At 46.3% G+C, this 12,252-nt stretch overlaps 1 protein-coding gene across 1 annotated transcript in view; it reads right to left on the bottom strand.

Annotated features, from left to right (window-relative positions):
- The window catches only part of LOC110974617 (uncharacterized), a 69,840-nt gene that overhangs the window by 14,124 nt on the left and 43,464 nt on the right, over positions 1 to 12,252 (bottom strand). Inside the window, exons 35-52 of the mRNA XM_087148326.1 lie at positions 11,756 to 11,907; positions 10,913 to 11,013; positions 10,314 to 10,448; positions 9,867 to 10,014; positions 9,457 to 9,609; positions 8,725 to 8,886; positions 8,056 to 8,272; positions 7,635 to 7,808; positions 6,966 to 7,082; positions 6,775 to 6,847; positions 6,102 to 6,223; positions 5,108 to 5,463; positions 3,863 to 3,947; positions 3,315 to 3,458; positions 2,536 to 2,654; positions 1,922 to 2,032; positions 1,206 to 1,329; positions 77 to 351 (exon numbers count right to left, since the gene is read on the bottom strand). Coding sequence (XP_087004452.1) covers positions 77 to 351; positions 1,206 to 1,329; positions 1,922 to 2,032; positions 2,536 to 2,654; positions 3,315 to 3,458; positions 3,863 to 3,947; positions 5,108 to 5,463; positions 6,102 to 6,223; positions 6,775 to 6,847; positions 6,966 to 7,082; positions 7,635 to 7,808; positions 8,056 to 8,272; positions 8,725 to 8,886; positions 9,457 to 9,609; positions 9,867 to 10,014; positions 10,314 to 10,448; positions 10,913 to 11,013; positions 11,756 to 11,907 — 2,768 coding nt within the window. The remainder of the gene's footprint in view (positions 1 to 76; positions 352 to 1,205; positions 1,330 to 1,921; positions 2,033 to 2,535; positions 2,655 to 3,314; positions 3,459 to 3,862; positions 3,948 to 5,107; positions 5,464 to 6,101; positions 6,224 to 6,774; positions 6,848 to 6,965; positions 7,083 to 7,634; positions 7,809 to 8,055; positions 8,273 to 8,724; positions 8,887 to 9,456; positions 9,610 to 9,866; positions 10,015 to 10,313; positions 10,449 to 10,912; positions 11,014 to 11,755; positions 11,908 to 12,252) is intronic.

The following is a 12,252-nucleotide window of genomic DNA, read 5'->3' as shown; positions in this document are numbered from 1 at the left end:
AATCAAGTCATGGCTTGGCTCTAAATTGAAGTCCCCCGCCATCCCCTCCAATTTATCCCTGCAAAAAGAGTCTTACCGGCTGTTGTTGAGGCTGATTACAAATCCGTCCCCCTCGTAGGATCCAAAGTAGCCCCACTTGCAGTAGCGCTTCAGCGCCGCCTTACCGGCATGGATCCAGGCTCCCTCGGGCCCATAGGGCTTGGTGGACTGGCCGGCAAGGGTGTAGCCCGCCCGGCAGTCGGTGAAAAGCGGCTGGACCGGGGTGGCCAGGGGGCAGGTGCGGTGGCGGACGCGGACCTGGCGCAGGCTCGCCTTGCCCAGGAGAACGCTCTCTCCGTTCATGATGGAGATCTGTCCAAGGGAATCGAGAGACGCCGTGCAGGCCTTTCAAGGGTGGATCCCAAACTGGCTCACTGACCTCAATAGACCGTATTTGCGGGGGACCCTAATTTCAGTCAGATTCCCCAACGTAGTGTAGTTATTTGAAAATATTAAATTTAAAGAACCAGACTATATTCTACGATTTCCTTCCAGCCCCCAAAATACCCTGGTACCATCCCATTTAGTGTTTCAATCGTATACAATGTGACCCACTCTGTGAAAATGAGTCTTAAGTTGCCAAAGTTGCTTTGGAGTAAAAAGTCCTTTAGAATAATTTTGCACAGTGTAAATCAACAGGAACCCACAGCATTTTTCACCATGGAGTGTCCACTTTTGTCGGGATACCAAACTGAGTGATGCATCACAACAAAACTCAAAATGTTCAGGAATACGACTGAAATTGGGAACCCTGCAAATACAGTCTGCTGAATACCTTCGCTGCTCCATCGATAAGAGGGTTCGATATCCACGACATCTCACATTCAGGACCAAAATCACATGACTGCATTACCACCAAAGCAACCAAATGATCCCTTGTTGTTTGTGCCTTGTTACTGATAGATTAATCAGATGGAGGTTCATGGAATTGACTGTGTAACCAATTATTAAAAACTACTGAACAAAACGAACGAACTTTTATCAGACACAAAATAATTACTGCAGCTCGAGTAGGAAAGATGTCAAGTGAACTGAAGTGATTTTTCTATCATCACCAAACACTGCACAGCTCCTGTGTTACACCCAGTGACAAGACCATCTAGATTTCCTAACCCTAACGGTTCCTGATGGTATGCTGGTCCAACGGCAAGGACAAAATAACCCACCTTTTCTTCGGAGACTGTTTCCGCGTTGTACCACTTTTCCCAGTACAGATTGTCCAACAGGTCCCCATTCATCCAGGACCAGAGCTCGTCGACGGATGAAACAGCAGTAAAGGGATGCGGTGTCCTGTATTATTCATACAATCAAACAGAGTAAACAGAATGTGGCACCTGTGTCCATTTCAAAAATTCATTCAAGGTAGCAATTTCAAGAAGAAAGGCAATTGTGGCTTAAAAGTCTTTCAATGATAGAGTTCAGTATATCAAAAAAGCAAGATCATTCGGGAACAAAGTAGGTGCATGAGTCCATGAAGGGCTCCCCTGATAGGGCAAACATTGCATACGAGTCCAACTGGCCTCTGACACGTTTCGTTACAGGAATACACTGTTGGAGTATCCAATTGGCTCATTCCTTTTGTCCATGTGTCGCTTTGTCCTGCGTACTTTTCCGAAAGGTAAGAACATTTGAGAAAACGTACAAAAACATGTGAGTCTGTATGCGTGTTGATTTGGAATACCCAATGAACACATTCAACGATTACTTTCCTATACAGAGACTCCTTGTTCTGCGGCTCGATAATTTTTACTCACTTATCACAACAAACACAGATGGTAAAACCACATTTCAGAACTCAATCTACGCATGTAAATCTTTCTGGGCTTAAGGTTGGTTGGGGCTCACAGTCAGAGTGATCCAGCAAGAACGGAATTGGACTCACTCTAGGAAGGTCTGTCGGACTCCCCGGTTGACAGGATAGTGGTAGGTCACCTCGCGGCCGTACGCCATCCACATCAGGCAGGCAAACAGGGTGGAGTACATGATCACATCCCTGCAGAGATCAAAAGGCGGACGTTAGTTGAGCGGGGCACATTCTACTGCTTGCTGAAGTGTTGGCATTTTATTTGGACAATGCCCAAAATGCTGTCTAGACAAATGGTTTGTTCTTGATCCTGTGGGAGATATCTGCCTTGAGCTGAAGTGCACCATCACCAGTTGTAAAGAGCTACATTGGCGGGGAGTGTTCATTTTGTTGGTAGCCATGTGACCCTTACACCTGCATATTTATAGTCGTTTGTGAACCAGCAAAGTGCAGTTCCCACGAACGGAACCTCCATTGCCAGGAAAATCACAACCTCTCTTGGTCACACTCGAGGTGGACAATTACCATCCAGTGACTTACTTACAATTTATATCTTCTTCTTTCTCTAGCAATTGTTAATTAGCTTGTTTTTTGATAGCTTTCAAATTCCTTTTTCCCCCCAAGACATTTAAGCTTAGCCGGGCAGTCTTTCCGTAAAGGTTTTTAGGGGAGGGGGCTAGCTAGTGCCTTACTTTAGGATGGCCCACATGTTCTTCTCCTTCAGCATCTTCTCCTTGGCCTTCTGGAGCTCCTTTGCCTGGGGTGGGCGAGCGAATCGCAGGTAGCGCGAGCGCTGCCTTGCTGCTATGGCCTTTTGGAAGAACGACAACGGAAAAACTCCCGCTGATTTAAAACAAGCCACCTTATCGAGGACTTCAAGACTTGGCAAGAAATCCAAACGCAGTGACCCAGAGGCTGAAATTTCCTATTCACCTTCTGTTTCTCATGATTGCAAGCGGTGACTCATATTTGTAACCCAACGTAACAAAGCGAGTCACCACTGAGTCACTATTGAGTAAAGGCTTCTGAATGTACCTTGCATGATGTAAATTAAGAGGCACCCCTCACCCGTCTATACCCATTCCATCATAATGCCAAACCAGGTGGACACTTCACAGACCTCAGGTTGATCTGTGCAACGAAACCTGAAGTGGAATTACTTTGAAATAGCTGGTCTTGCAACTTTTTTTGTGAGACTAGACCATAATTTTGTTCACTTCATTACACCGAGAACCAATTGGGCAGAGCTGCTGATCATAGCAACTTTGCCAAGCAGTAAAAAAACTGCTTAGCAGAATTAGCTTACAAGTCAAAATGCCATGTATTGTATATATATTGTGACCGGTTTCCAGCTTTCTCGTGCTTAGCGTATTAATTTTCTCAGCATTTCCTTTTCTCTGCAAGAGAAAGTTTATATGAAGCGACGCCCAGATCTTTGGGCTGATGAACTCTCTTTACTCATCCAACTGACCTTGGCCATGTCGTTTTCGTAGCCTTCCAAGCGCGCCCTGTCCAGGCTTTTTTTGTCAATCAGGTCAACGTTGTCATCATAGTGATCGAAAATGTGGATGTTGTTCCTGTGCCGGACCGACTTCAGGATGGTGAACATCAGCATCTAGGGGAGAACATGCGCCAAAAGGTCCAGTTCAATCCGTTGAGCCCAAATAAGTAACACACAAGGGGAACTTTATCAACAGAGCAAAACAGAACAATCAAGTGCAAACTTAAAACCTGCCAATTTTTGTTGTAATCTTTTCCCTGTGGCTCCCTCCCCCCACGCAAACCCCTCCCATTTGATTCCTTCCTGATCTGCCTGCAATTTGTGATGTATCAGACATCTTGGTCCGGTTCCCAGAGGACAGACGTACCACCGAAATATACTCGGCCTTCAGATTCCCACCAGTCTCAAGGACTTGGTGACAGAGAAACTTGACTTCAGCTAAGCGAGCCCGACTCGCACCCGGCTTATGTAATGCATCTGTGAGTGTGATGAGCTTCAAGACAAATGTTCCTCCTTACCACCGCCGGCTGAGTGACAAAGATGCACTGCAAGAAGGAGAAGTAGACGGATTGCATCCAGTAGACTGACTTCACATCGCTGAACCTGGGGTCAAGGAAACGGATTCAGATTACGGTTATTTTTCAACCAAACACTAACAGTGTGGGCCCTACGAAAGTTGCATAACTTGCTTTCTGTGACTGGTTCTTGCAGATTACATATGCATTACTGCAGCTGACGATATTTAAACATCCAGATTTATTCCTTTTTTGAAATCGGCTTTTGGCGAAGGCTGTTTGGTGAGGGCTTCAACATCAACATTCTGACCTTGGACTATATACGGGCCTCTAACATTTGAGCACATGAAAAGGCTAGATATCACAACCAAAAGCAACATCAAGTCAGCATCTTTGAACTATGACAGTCTAGTTTGGTTGCAAAGAAAAATTAACCATTTGGCCAAAAAAACAAAGGCCACAGTTTCTGGTTGGACGATGGCTCTAAAAGTGGTGCGGCAACGCAGCTTTTTTCCCCTCATTTTTTTCACCTAGAAATGACGTACGTATAATGCGCAATGTCCATCGCAACTCCACTGCGTACGTACTGCTGCTACCAACCCTGAAATAGACTAGCCCCCTCACTATTTATTGTTTAGAGGCATTTTCAGCTTGTAAATGTACACAGGACATAAGACCACCTTGTTTGTCTGGTTCCCAGATGTAAATGTTTAATACATAAATGACGTCTTCTGAAAAAGAGTGCCCGACTAAATGTGTGGGTCCCTAGAGGGCCTCCTTTACTGTACATATTACTAAACCGCACCCCATCTAAAACACATTTCAATTACGCAGTAGCAGGATTCCACTGATCAAGGAAGCTTGGCAGCTTTTGGACATCGTATTATGCCCAATAAAAAACGTTTTATTTAGCCGCCACGCAGGTCTACGGCGACACATGCACTGATCAGAAACCGGAGACTTTTTAGGGGGGCCTCATATTTTTAGTTATAATTATTATTTCAAAATGTTATAATTAGAATTGTCTTTCTTTTTCCTGTATTGTTGGACATATCCTCCAAAAGCTTTGGATGATGCCTCCACAGAGTGAACATGAATGTTATCGAAAAAGCTGACGTTGATCTTGCCTGGTACCCAGGACAAATTTAGTGCACAGGTTACCAAGGAAAATTGACCAGTGGTCGACAGATGGTCATTTCTCAAACTCGTTCCCAAATTGAGGTGGGTGGTGGATGTCTAGCGACGGACCTGTATCCGTAATAGATGGTCACCACAGCTGAGAAGACAGTGATGAAGCCACAGATGGCCCAGGCCAGCTTGCCGCACCAGTTGGGCAGCCAGATCTTGGGGTTAGCCAGTCGCTTGTGGTAAGCCTGGCAGCCGGCCCCTGCGGTGGCGAGCGCCCCATACCCTGACTCCAGGCTGCGGGTGTCCGGCGAGCTGACCCCGCTGTCTGAGACATCACTCGGGTGCTTGCCGGCGCTGCCACTCAGGCTGCTGCCACTCAGGCCGTCGTCATAGGCACTGGTGCTGCCACCACTGCTGCTGCCGAAGCTGATGGAGTCATAGCTTTTGTGCATGTCGTCACTGTGGCTGGACGAACCCTAAGGACAGAGCACAAAACACGGGTGAGACTTGGAGATGAGGGGAAAGTCCAAAGTGCATGCAGACAAGGGTTTGATCAACGACGATAGAATACTATGACCCGTCACGACTCAAAAGCCAAGAGGGCCAAAATTCTCTCCCAAGTGATGTGATTACATCAGTTTTGCATGTAGCCCTCTAAGACAAATCTGAACGATTTTCAAGATGTAATTTTTTGCGTTGGGGATGTTAATTTATATAACGGGTTTTGCCCTTGCCCAACGTATATATTAATAAACACACAGAGCATACAGTGTTTATCAATATATACGTTGGGTAAGGGCAAAACCCGTTATATAAATCTGAATGACCAAACCTACAAAGCTACACCATCGTTGAGACAAAAATGCCTGAAATCTGGAAAATTTCCTGAGAAATCACATGGAAAAACTATATCACGATCGAAAAAAAAAGGCAGCCAACCAGTCTGGGTCAATATCCACTGAAAACCTGCCTCTGTTTGTACAATGCTCAGAGCGATCTGGTATAATAAGGATGCTTGCAATGCTCCAGTCTCTACCTGAAGGACCCCGATGATCCTCACGACACCTCACAACAGTTGTAACCCATTTGGGTTTTTTTTTCTTTCCAAGTTTACCTTCAGCCTGTGCTTCCATTTCTCCTGCGCCCATCCCTGGAGGTCCTCCAAGGTGACGTCAGCACGCTCCCCCACGCCAGAATCCAGACTGCCCTGGTTGAGTATGGTCTCCACTGGGGCAGCTGTTTGTGGAAGATACCGGGGAACTTTGTTTAAGGGTCTGCACAACAGCAGCAACGTTCCTAGACTGGTAGCACAGCTCAAACTGCTGCTTTGAAAGTCTGAGTTTCTCGGCAAACTTTGGGGTCAAATTTTTGGGCCCTGCTAACCATGGACAATCTCTGCTTGCTGCAACGAAGGTGCAGCAACCACAATTAGCATATTTCGTGGGCGGCAAGAAAATTGGGATTCTGTGCATACGGGCATTCCCCATAAAGCATTCCGTGCCTGCTGGGTTGGTAAAAAATGTCTGTTTCATCTCCTCAAATGATCGCAGCTGCACAATTTCATCGTTATCAATGCCAAGAAACTAGGCTGAGCCTAGAGCCTGTTGGGGATTTTGCAGCAGGCACATTTAACTTGTTGTAAGCAGGAAAACCACGACAATGTGGATTTAAGTTGTAAAGACTAAGCAGAAGGTTACACAAGGAAGAACAACAATTCCTTAGGAGCCATCACATGCTTCCAGTGGCAACACTAGTGTAAAGGACACCATTTGCAGTTAAAATCTTACCCGACTCGGGAAGCTCAATTGTTGTCTTGACACTCCTGAAGTTCTTTTCCTCCTCAATCTCTTCACGTCGGGGCTGTTGAGGTAAGACAACAATATTAAAGCATTGTGCAAAATATCTTGAATGCGATCGCTGCCGATCACATTTCTGTCTATGAACTATGACCTTATTTCTCCTACTGCTTCAAACTTACCCTCGCTCTACGGAAGACCATTATGATAGGGAAGTTCACGGGGATAGCCAGTATAGCTGTCACTATGCCAACCAACATGGCCTCTCCCGACACATCAATCAGGCCAAGATCTACCTCCTGTATAAAAAAAGTCAGAATTTCCACTCTTGCTTCAATGACAAAAATCTTCTTCCAAAACTCAACTTTCTGAAGCTACTATGGGGAAACAACATTTATCATGTGGTTATATTTTCAATGATTTTTAGTGTGTATAATTCTAGCTAGTCAGACAATATGATCCAAAATTACTCTGCTACAGCTTTAAATGACACAAGAGCCAATGTGAAATAGATGAAGCCGCCAGCTGAAGGCTTCCATAGGTTTAGGTGTTATTTCTAGCCACAGCCAAGCACATGGACTACGCCTTGTGATGCAGCTATCTCTCAGCTCATAGCCAACTCCTTACTTCACTGCTAGTTAGGGTGAGTCAGCTATGTCCAAAAGATGTGGCTACGGCAAACAGAAATGCACGTGTCTATGGGAAGTGGTTTCAGCAGTTAGCAAGTGTCTTCCATGGGCGAGTGCTACTGCTGGCCACAGACAATACAACTGGATGTGGCCTTCTGGCCTCAGATGCCACATGCTCTACGTGCGACTGTCACTTGATAGCCATTAACCGCCACTTTTTACCTCTTTGCCCAGGTGCTGGTACCAGATGGTGTTGATGCAGAGGAAGCCCATGGAAATGGACAGGCTGCAGGTCAGCCGCTGGATGCGGGTGAAGACGCTGTACGGGGGACGAGTGAAGATGGAGCTCCACAGGTAGTAGTCGGCAAAGTACTGGAATAGTTTGGCAAAGAAGGCCTGGCGAGGGGAAGGAAATGGCCAAATCTGGGTATAATTCAAAGTATGTTATGAATTCATCCCTCCAAGATCTCAAAAATCTACCCTCAATCCAATCTCAGGATGTACCTGAATTGGGCTGATTTAACAGGATTGAAGAAATGTACAACCCCCCCAGCATTACCTGAAAGTTCTCTTCGCATCTGTCCCTTGACCTACCAATCAAATACATAAAAGTCCCCCCTCCCTTGTAACAGAAGGCACCTACCTTCTGAAAGCCGACCCCCTTGTCCAGGACCTCAAGGTCCCGCTCGATCCTCCCGTCGTCCTCCTCCACGGCGAACCAGCGCTCGCAGATGAAGTACCACTTGCGGCCAGTCAGGAGGTCGCGGACGGCCACCCGGCTCAGGAACCAGCTGGGGGAGTGGCCGGCGTTGTTGTGCCAGACGTGGAGCCTCCGGAGGTTGCCCAGCGACTCGGGGACACTGGGAGACACGGAATAAGAAGAGGAATTCCAAATGTAGGCCACTCCAGGACAGTAATACAGAAATGTGACTACTGGATGGTTTTATACAACACCAGGAAAAAGGTTAAATTGCAGTAAAAGTGACTAAAGCTGTTTTGTGTTAGACGTCTCATTCTTTACGTCGATTTTGTAAATATGAGGTTCTATTGACAGCACCAAGACACAACTGCAGTGGTCCACAAGACCCAACCTCAGACTAGTCCAAGACATGACCAATCTGTCCCAGCTTAGCCTTGCCTAACCTAACCCGGCCTCGGCAAGCCAGAGCCAGGCTTAACCCACCCAAGCCCGCCACAGCTCAGAAAAATTCAGCTCAGCCCAGTCCAGTCCAATCCAGCCTAGCCAAATCAATGCAGTTTCTCACTCCCCAATCTGCATTCTGGATCTGTGGGGCGATTTCCGTTGGCTCACCTGACAATGAATCGGTCCCTGGAGTTCTTCTCAAAGATGGGCCGACCCTTGCAGATGAGCTCCTTGGTCTCTGAGTGGCCCTCGTTGCCATGCAGTACCATACTCACCCTGGCCGTGGTGCCGGCCCCTGCCCGCATGCCCGTCTCGACAGTGATCTCGTAACTTGTCAAAGAGAGAAACACAGAGATCTTTTGTTCAGTATGGAGCACAAAGGAACAAGATAACTTCCAGAATTCAGTACTATAATTTAGTCTCAAATGTGAAACTTATAATGCGCACACTCTTCAGGTTTTAGCAGGTAAGAAGTAGCCATTTTATAGAACTGACGGCATTTCAAAGCCATTTCCAAGTCGTGGCCCAACGTAACAAAATGAGTACCAAGTCGCCACAGCACAACTTGAGTGAAAGGCCTTCAAGGGAATCTTGCACTGTGTACATCAAAGGGAGCCCTCTAATAGTTTTCACCCCACATTTTGTCCTTTTCATCCAGATGCCTAATTGGGCGACACAACTTGACAACAAGCAGCTTTCTCTTTCTTCACAGAATTACTGAAAATATGGCCTCGAGTAGTCTCATTTTGTGGCATCAAGTCACACTGTCTGATCTGACCTATTCCACTGACTTCTTGCCAATCAACTGCGAGGCCTTTCATTCACATTCGCCGAAATGGATTTGTTGACGGTCAATATACACAAGGCTTGGCAAAGCAGCTGAACACTGGATCTACTCACTACTGCTGGTCGGCCGGCTGGTTGTCCGACAGGTAGATGAGCCCCAGCTTTCGCTCGTCGTGCTTGTCGGCCAGGTAGCAGTAGACCAAGAGGACAATGTAGATGCCCAGGATGCCCACCGTGAAGGAGTAGGGGATGGGATTAGTGATGGGCCTGGGGATGAAGAGGATGACAGATTATTCCCAAGGAATTAGGAATATATCTAAGAGCTTTAGCTAGGTACGGAAATAGCACAGGCAGTAAATAAGTCTTGGGAAATTGCCCTCTTGCCTGGGTCTTGTGATGTGGGGAAATTTCAGTATACAAGAGTTGTAGTTGCTTTAGAATGTCTTGATGAAAACTAATGAAGTTTTTGTCTTCATCCAACTCTAAGAGGCAGAAAAAGAACACGGGAAAAGACAGAGCCTCACGTGTCAAACACTGTCAGGCTGACAACATCCAGGATGACGGAGATGGGCAGGAAAGTGACCCCGAAGGCCGTCAGGTGGTTGCACTTGCAGCGGGTCAGCTCGTAGGTGGAGGAGTGCATCACCTCGCAGCCGTCACCCACCCAGGCATCTGAAGGGGGGGAGGGGGGAGGGAGGGGTAGGGGGAAAAGAAAGCATGCGGCTTGACTTGATTTTGAGTGAGTGGCTTCTCGTGGAGAGGAACCAGATCACCAGGGTTGCAGCTGTGCTGCCCGGGGGCTAGCCAATGTTCCAAATAGCCAGCCGGCACTCGAGGGGTGAAAATAACACTTGCTGGCCAGCACAAATTTGGCTGCATTGTGTGCCGATTCACATGCGTTCTCACTTTGGCAGCATTGCATGCTGCTGATGCTGCATCAGCTAAGCCAGCCACGCTGTTGGAGTGCTCACCATTTTGGGTGTTCCAATAGAGGCATTCTCCCCACCATAGTCGGATCAGGTACTGCCGCGTGCTGACCTCATCCTGTCCGTAGCTGCTCTCGCCGTACTCGGCATCAATGAGGGCTAGGTAGTGCTTGCCGGTTGCTGCGGGACACAGTGAAATACAGAAAGGGTTAGGTTGACATATTATCAGATGAATGAAATCAGATGAAAACATTGACGGATTACCTTCGCAAAATGCAAGCCTAAAAATGATGGCAATTCCCAGCAGCAGGTCTTTTGTTCCTAGTACTGTCTTTTGTTACACAGACCAGCTCTTTTGTCCAATTTTGGGCAGCCCGGCTCTGCGTATAAACCCATAATGCTCCAACTGAGGTTCCCCTGCAGCAAGTGGTTCGTACTACTTTAACAGACTGGCAGTTGTTTTTTTCCTCTTATCAAGTTTGAAGTATGTAGCATGGTTCACGACACCAAACTGAATTTTATGCACAGAAGCTCTGGACAATTGGAAAGCAACCTAGTCAAACCCCAGGGCCAACGTCCACACCTAACCTGTTCCTAATATGACAAAATATGTAACACTAGTAACAGCTGGATTGAATATGTACCATTGAACGTATTTGGAGGGAGAAAGAGGACTAGATCTTCGTCCTCTTTCTCGTACATCCAGGATCTGTCGTACTCGATTGGAGTGGGCCTGATGCCATACCTACAAGAAAAAAACACACACAATTTAACAAGAAAAAGGAACAAAGGAAAAATTGAGGGATGTGCAGAAGCACCAGCAAGTTTGAAAATGAAACGCAAAACAGAAATTCAAAATTTCACAGAAAGACGTGTGATGTAGATTTCATGGAATTTTAAACTCTATTTTCAAAAGGTTTCTCACACTTTTTAATTCCTTCTATCAGTACTTCATTGGGCTGGTCATTTTTATTTCCATGTTGGCATACGCTTGAAGTCATCAACTGGAGCCAATCTCCGAGTGCTCCTTACGCAAAAAATTTGTTTAAGCGTGAAAAAACCTTGCTTGACAAATCAGGTTACCAGCCAAAACTTCTTGTAAATGTGTATTGTTTTGGAATGGTATTTACCTGTCTTTTGGTTAGCATGACGAGCCAGAGTTTAAGCTGGTAACCTTTGTTTATTAGGTGAATTTTTTTTGTGCTTAAGCATATTTTGTACTTAAGCAGCTCTATGACACTGGCCCCTGGACACTGTTAGTCCTGAACCACAGTAACGTACCATTAGCTCCAAGCTTGAAACTTTCAGAGTCAGTCAACAGAACAGTTTTGCCAGTGAACAATGTGTCAGCGATACTTCCGACCAGATCGGAGTCATTTTGACCCGTGGCATTCATCACTATCTTCCTAGCACGAATACCGCGGATTCGTGGCGTGATTTTAAAAAAAAAAACAAGCAAATGGGGCAAGGCCTGTTCTAAAACAGACCTCATGATGAGCTTGACGGGGAAGGTACGTCGGGTCTCGGGGGCCAGCCGCACCATGATCTGGAACGCTTGGCCGACGCCCTCCTCCGACACGTTGAACTCGTGGACGTTCATGAAGGCCTTGTCAAGGGTGAGGTTGCACATCAGGGAATCCTGTTGAAAACCAAAGCAGAGCAGAAATGCTTGAAACCCTCACATTAACCTCAATGTCTCACGTTATCCTAAATACCAGCAGGTGCATCACTGAAATCTAAGGGGGGGTGCTAGGCAAAACAGACGTAATAGTTGTCACAGCAATTTCATTTAGTACTTAGAGAGCTGCAGTTTTTGAACAGTTGTACTGGCCACTAGCTGGCTCTAGTTCTTTGTCCTCAAAATGTTCAACAAAGACACGAGTGACAATATAAGGATACTTGATTGTATTTCCAAGGTCAAAAGAGAGAACTTTTCGGCCACGAAATGGTCCTGACAGAAGGCTGATAAAAATGTATTGAGTTT

Source organism: Acanthaster planci, linkage group LG17 (assembly GCF_054643075.1).
Source record: "Acanthaster planci isolate LZ-2023a linkage group LG17, COTS_SCS, whole genome shotgun sequence".
Classification (NCBI taxonomy): domain Eukaryota; kingdom Metazoa; phylum Echinodermata; class Asteroidea; order Valvatida; family Acanthasteridae; genus Acanthaster; species Acanthaster planci.
This window is presented reverse-complemented; position numbering and strand designations above follow the sequence as displayed.